The 7,242-nt window shown below is 46.5% G+C and overlaps 1 protein-coding gene across 1 annotated transcript; it reads left to right on the top strand.

The window, feature by feature from the left end:
• Window positions 1-718: 718 nt before the first annotated feature.
• LOC311106832 (leucine-rich repeat transmembrane protein FLRT2-like) lies at window positions 719-3,036 on the top strand. The gene has a single exon (XM_084149204.1). The coding sequence runs from the start codon at window positions 950-952 to the stop codon at window positions 2,960-2,962; it is 2,013 nt and encodes a 670-aa protein (XP_084005330.1). The 5' UTR covers window positions 719-949; the 3' UTR covers window positions 2,963-3,036.
• The last annotated feature ends 4,206 nt before the right edge of the window (window positions 3,037-7,242 follow it).

Genomic DNA, 7,242 nt, shown 5'->3' with positions numbered 1-7,242 from the left:
ACTGAGAGGAAGGAATGAAAGCCCCCTTTATGTCTGCTAAAACCAGATGTTCTAGAGCTCTCCTGCATTTTTATCAGATGGTTTGAAATTTGGAAAGAAATAGCCTGTGCATACATTTCAAAGGAGTGTGAAAGTGTGAGTGTGTGTGGATCTGTGTGTGGGTTAAGTATGTGAGAGAGGGAGAGAGAGAGAGAGAGAGAGAGAGAGAGAGAGAGAGAGAGAGAGAGAGAGAGAGAGAGAGAGAGAGAGAGATAGATGCTATCTGGCCATAAACAGAGAATACATAGAGTGTATCTATGTGTGTATTTTTTCAGCCTCTATGTGCGTGTGAATTATGACAGAGCTCTTTTTTTTCTCACGGAGAGAAACAGACCACCCCTGCCCTAAATCCCCCCACTAATCTCACCTTTCCTTTGTTTTGTGGAACAGATCTCTGGATCCAAATGTCACCCCCCCTGGATGCTGCCCCGGGCGGGGACCAGCAGTGTGTGACGGTGACGGGTGGGTGGCGAGGAGAGGAGAGGAGGAGGCCACAGACACATCGGCTCTCGACAGCGACTCTGCAGTAAATTGGCCCAGGCTGGGTCCTGTCCTGTGAGAACGAGCAGAGAGTGAGAGTGCTCTGGTCTCATATTTCAGCATGGATGGCGTCAGAGTCAGCTTCACTTAGAGGACCTGCTCTTCCTAATGAGACCGCTTTCCCTCTTCAAGTTGAGGACTAATCAATTACAGGGGGATTAAGCCTAACCCTACAGCTTCCTGTTCTACCGCCCCGTGAAGAAGAAGTGAACTCAGCATTATCAAACTCTTTTAGAGGACTGGTTTTTGTCGACTCTTTTAGTGGATTTACTTCAACACTTTCAATACTTTTCCTTTTTTTGTTTTTTTGGGTGCGTTGCTTTTTAATTTCTCCAACCCAAGGCCATTCCTATCCTTCGGATTTTACACTATGGAGTTTCAGGCCGGGCTGTGGAATAAAGATTGGGGTTCATTTCTGCGTTTCTGGTTAACGGTCATCCTGAGCCTCAACGTGCACTTCAGCCACCCCGCCACCTCGTGCCCAGAGGAGTGCCGCTGCGACAAAACGTTTGTTTACTGCAATGAGCGGAGCCTGACGTCGGTGCCTCTGGGGGTAACGGAGGGCTACAAGATCCTCTACCTCCACAACAACCAGATCAACAATGCAGGGTTCCCATTGGAACTACACAATGTGGCCTCCGTGGAGACAGTGTATCTCTATGGCAACCAGCTGGACGAGTTCCCCATCAACCTGCCCAAGAACATCCGGGTGCTCCACCTGCAGGAGAACAACATCCAGACCATCTCCAGGGCTGCCTTGGCTCAGCTGCCCCGCCTAGAGGAGCTCCACCTGGACGATAACTCCATCTCTACGGTTGGGGTGGAGGAGGGGGCGTTCCGGGAGGCTGTCAGCCTCAAGCTGCTCTTCCTCACCAAGAATCACCTGAGCAGTGTCCCCATTGGTCTCCCAGAGGACCTCACAGAGCTGCGATTGGACGAGAACCGTATCGCCGTCATCGCTGAGGAGGCGTTCCAGAACGTGACTCGGCTACAGCGCCTCCTGTTGGATGGCAACTTGTTGACGGATGAGGGCGTGGCCCCGGGGACGTTCCAGGAGCTGTCCAACCTCCAGGAGCTGGCGCTGGCCCGTAACTCTCTGACGTTCCCCCCGCCCCTCCTCCCGACGCACTCCCTGGTCAAGCTCAGCCTGCAGGATAATCAGATGGACCAGATCCCAGTGACGGCATTCTCAGGCCTTCAGAGGCTTGAGAGACTGGATATATCCAACAACCAGCTGCAGACGCTGACACAGGGGGTCTTTGACGGCCTCGTCAGCCTCAGACAGCTCACTGTTCGCAACAACCCGTGGCGCTGCGACTGCACCGTCAAATGGGTGGTGGTGTGGCTCAAGTCATTACCAGCCTCCATCAACGTGCGCGGTTCAATGTGCCAGAGCCCCGAGAGGGTGCGCGGCATGGCAATCAGAGAACTCACCCTGGATGCTATCCAGTGCCCAGCTGGGACGGACCTCCAGCCCGACCTCTGGCCTACACTGCGCTCCACGCCCCCGCACCCCCAACTACCCACCACCACCACCACCCTCATTACCTCCTCCATGACCAGCTCTATTCCCACCTCCACAACCTCCTCCTACCCCACATCACCCTCCCCTCCCCATGCCCTGCCTCCCCACCCCGCTGGCCCCCTGCCCCCCTATGAGGACCCCCTACGGATATCCTTCCACGTGGTCAATGCCTCCTGCATCGAGGTGAGCTGGGCTTCCTACTTCACCGTCACGGCCTACAAGGTGACCTGGGTCAAGATGGGCCAGAGCCTGATGAACGACGTCAGCCGCGAGAGGACGGTGAGTGGGGATAGGCGGAAGCTTAGCCTGACCAACCTGGAGCCCAGGTCTGTTTACCGGGTCTGTGTTTATGTGCTGGACACCCTCAACTCCTACCGCCCAGGGGAGGATACAATATGCTCAGAGGCCAGGACCAAGTCGGCCTCGTCCAGCTCCAATAACAACAAGGCCATGGGGTCGGAGGAAGCTCAACAGGACGCCAACTCCCCACTCCTTTTGGCCGGGGTGATAGGCGGGGCCGTCCTTGTCATCCTGGTAACGCTGCTGAGCCTGTTTTGTTGGCACATGCACAAGAAGAGCCGCTCTGAGTCGTCCAAGTGGAAATACAACCGGGGAAGGAGAAAAGACGACTACTGCGAGGCAGGGACCAAAAAGGATAACTCTATACTGGAAATGACTGAGACCAGCTTTCAGATAGTCTCGCTGAACAATGAGCAACTTTTGAAAGGGGATTTCAGGATTCAGCCCATCTACACACCCAATGGAGGCATCGGCTTCAGAGACTGCCACCTCAGTAACAATAGCTTAGCCTACTGCAAGAGCAGCAACGTTCCCAGCACCGAGGTCTGCCACACGTGATGCTTCTAACAAGATGCTCCCACACCGGTTGTTTGAGAAAAAAACTAAGTAGTTAAATATACTGTACCATAGATATTTCCAAGTTCTGTCTACCATGTAATTTATACTGTGGACAATAATGTGGAATTCTATCTGCTATCTTTTTTACTCTTAGTTAAAAGGAATACAAATGGATTTCTAATCAGTGGGTTTCAAATACAGTAAGTGGTTTTGCTTAAGTACTGTCTGTATATCGGAATTTGTACCATTACGACACGCTGGGATGGTTCTAACGAACGCTGTCCTGTCTGTCAGGTTTTGGGTTGTTGGGCACTATGAGGGAGGGGATTCTTTGCTAACCACAGGAGCTAAATGATGGTCTTTGTGCAGGGCCACCCCCTCAGAAACACTAGTTACGATAACACAGTGGTCAGGGACATAGTAACACTGCTGATTAGACTGCAGTGGAGAATAGGCACTGCTGGTGTTTTTTTTAAGAATCAAAGTGCACTTTCTAATGCAACAGAGAGAGTAAGCAGCCATCCAGGAAATTAGCTTTTAGTGGAAATCCCATCAGAGAGGAAAGTGCACACTTTTCAACACCCTCTAATGCCCTCACAGGACTAAGTGAACATGTATGAATGTGGTAGGCAGGGACGCAGTGGAGGCTGCTGAGGGGAGAACGGCTCATAATAATGGCCAGAACGGAGCAAACAGAATGGCATCAAACACCTGGTAACCATGTATTTGATACCATTCCACTGACTCTGCTCCAGTCTTTACCACGAGCCCGTTCTCCCCAATTAAGGTGCCACCAACCTCCTGTGGCAGGGAGGGAAACTGCTCTGACTGCTGGATATAGATTGTCCTTCATTGACACAGGAGGTTGTACAAGCTGTGGCCACTAGGGGGCATGTTCTCTCAGTCAGTATAGAGGTGGGCGAGAGAGGGAGCAGTAGAGATCCTTTAGCTACAGCATTCCTTCCAGCAGTAACTCATGGTTTTCACAGCCACAAAGTCAAAACTCTATATTGTAAATTCTTGAAAACAAAAATGTGGTTAGGGTTAGGCATGAGAATAGCAGTGTGGTTAAGGTTATGGTTAAGGTTTGGATTAGGTTTCAAATGAGATTTTAACAAGATAAATTGTAGAAATATACATAATTATGACTTTGTGGCTGTGTTAACTAGTGACGACCATTACTCATTCTCAAATGGCAATGTTCAGAGTATTAACGCTTGCGGAGCTACTTAAAGAAGTGGAATCATTTAAAACTAACTGTGCTCAGATCTGTTGTTCAGTGGCTAAATTATATGGATTTTTTCCACAGTGTGTTATTATCATGGGGGAGGCCCATGAGGTTGTGTTGGGTATCTTGTCTTTGCAGGGAGGTGTCTGCAGGGATGATGAATGTGTAGGAGATACACACAGTTATTATACAGTCTGCTACCTTTCTATTGTCTTATTGTTTAGTATTTAAATGACAAATGTGTGAATCACAATGAATGATCAATGTGTTTATCTTCTATGTGCTTTACACTGTGTTGATAGAAGGGGTTTCCTGCTGAAACATGTGAATAATTTCCATTGTCTAGACGGGATTGGCTATTCTATTGATTCATTGATTGATTGGTTCAAACGACACATTCATCATCAATTCAAAACAATGTTAGCTAAATCTGGAGCTGCCCTTACATGAAGCATGAACCTGTCCTTATCTGATCTCTCTCATCTTATAGCTTCTCAGATCACTGCATCAGAGAGAGAGAGAGAGAGAGAGAGAGAGAGAGAGAGAGAGAGAGAGAGAGAGAGAGAGAGAGAGAGAGAGAGAGAGAGAGAGAGAGAGAGAGAGAGAGAGAGAGAGAGAGAGAGAGAGAGAGAGAGAGAGAGAGAGAGAGAGAGAGAGAGAGAGAGAGAGAGAGAGAGAGAGAGAGAGAGAGAGAGAGAGGCTTGCTGGATCCAAGTTAGGACTGCCTGGTGCCACTGAGAAGTCATCATTATGCACTTCTTACTCCAACTTTATTTGCTTTGACAAGATTTTATTTTGCGGGTGGAGTTCAAAGGATCCGCACCCCCTCAACACCCCCCCCCCCCCCCCCCCCCCCCCCCCCCCCGCTCATAATCCTCATCCAAAAAAGGAAGAAAAATATGCAGACTTTATTTTCCAGACTTTATTTTCACTTGGCCGTGCAACTCACAAGTTGAGAGAGGGTGGAGGGCCAAATGACAAGACTTAACCCTTCACGGGGCACCAAGCCGCTGACTGAAATGCACCATTAAACCACTGCATTGCAATGGTTTGGCTGTACCTTAGGGGGCGGTTCTCCGGACACAGATTAAGCCTAGTCCTAGACCAGTGGTTCCCAACCAGTGGTACTAGGACCTTGGCCTATCCACAGGGGGTACTGGAGAAGACTCATGAGACCATAGGCCTACTGGTAAAATGTAAATGAGGGGGTACTTCAGGGGTACTCCGGGCAGAAAAAGGTTGGGAACTACTGTCCTAGATTAAATGCATTTTTTAACAATTGGGAGTTTATGACGCTATAAACACTATGACGGCATCATTCATGTTGACGTTTAAGCTTCCATAAGTGCTTTTTGAGTCTAATATCCATTTATAATGCAGAAACTCTTTTTGTTAAGAAATGACAGTTGCTCTTCTGTGGTTATCAAAGTGTCTCCACTTCTTTCTACCAACGTACACATATCAGCATATCAATCTGCTTTAAAAGCTACGTCCAACAAGCCCCACAAGTGTAAGCTGACCTAAGGTCAGTTTGACACACATTAAGCCACAGACACCAAGCCCTACCGACATTTACTGACCTTAGGTCAGTTTGACACTGCTACATGGCAAGTTACCTACAACATCCCACCGGCATTTACTGACCTAAGGTCAGTTTGACACTGCTACATGGCCCTAGTGCTTTTGACAGGTTATGTATGCCTGTAGCACAGTTAGCCTATCTGACAGTAATCCCATACAGCAAAGTATCTTGGTTTTCCTCCTTAACAGTGATTAGGTTTTAAATGTATTGTTAGTCAGTCAGGCCAACCTATTGCAACATGTCCCTAATTGAAGGAATGTTCCAAGGAGTGATCATAGTCCATTTATTGCCTTACCTTTATGCAGTACTGTATGGGCGAACTGTACTTGGTTAGTTCAATGACTTTTTCAGAAAAGAAGCAAGGTTTAAACTAATAATTGAATAGTTACTGTATGGAAAGCACACATTTTCATATTGCTGCAACAACAAAGAGAGAGTGACCGACAACAATAGACCCGACACATAACTAATGAAAGACTGTTCATTCGTAACGACGCCTTGAGTGGTGCTGGGTAATGAATCATACAAAGTGACTGAGAAGCCTTGTTGGTTATTTGCGGCAGTGCATTACTCTTAATTTCCTCCCTCGTGAAGAAAGTACACAGATGCAATGGAGTGACCAATGGAATTAGACCGAACACATTAGAGAGAGAGAAGTGAAAAATAGAGAGACATACTGAAACCTCTGGTTTATTACTCTTTCAGGCTCTAATAGTAATTTCCTTAAAGCTCATTGATTCTCATTGGAATAATTATGTTAAACCACTGAGAGGTCAATTCAAACAAAGTACCCAAGTGGATAAAATGTAATACATTTTAAGTCATCTTTGATTCGTCTCTCCTTCATTTCCAGTTTGAGGGCAAATCCCCCTCATGTGAAATACTGTCTGCAAATTCCCATTATAAATTAATTCAAGGATTTGTGCATCTATTCACAGAAGTCTTCATCAAACTATTCATGGGTTTTTGAAGTAATTGAATGTTCTGTGTTTTGGATAATCAACACTTCCCCATGCAGCTGCTGAGTTGAATTAATTGAAATAATATGAACAATGACAGGCTATTTGTTCATGTATGATTAGATAGAGGAAAGTATGCTGAACATCAACAATGCATGTAATTTGGCTTCTTTAGGGGGTTCTCGACTATTATGGCTTTTAATTTAGACATTGCGTTGTTTTGACTTTAACAACATAAACCAATATGCTATTTAGGAACCAAAGTTACTTTTTTGTTCTCATGATTAAATATTGTTGTTGTCCCATGTATGTGCCTTGAGGTTAACTTACAATGTAAAGTCCTTGAAACCTTTAAATGTTTTTGCACAAAATGTAAATATAGAAGTGAAGCTTTTTGCAAATAAAAGAGCCATGGGATTTGATTCATCGTCATTTCAATCAAAATGTTATGTATAGGCTCTCTGAAACATTTTATTTACTTGAGATGTCAGCAGATGTACTGGAGAGATAC

The sequence above is a fragment of the Coregonus lavaretus genome (genome assembly GCF_964263955.1).
Source record: "Coregonus lavaretus genome assembly, chromosome: 31".
NCBI lineage: Eukaryota > Metazoa > Chordata > Actinopteri > Salmoniformes > Salmonidae > Coregonus > Coregonus lavaretus.
The sequence above is the reverse complement of the archived record's forward strand: the minus strand, read 5'-3'. Positions and strand labels throughout refer to the sequence as shown.

Coding starts and splice junctions, on each gene's coding strand:
- LOC311106832 (XM_084149204.1), top strand. CDS start 950: ATGGAGTTTCAGGCCGGGCTGTGGAATAAAGATTGGGGTTCATTTCTG.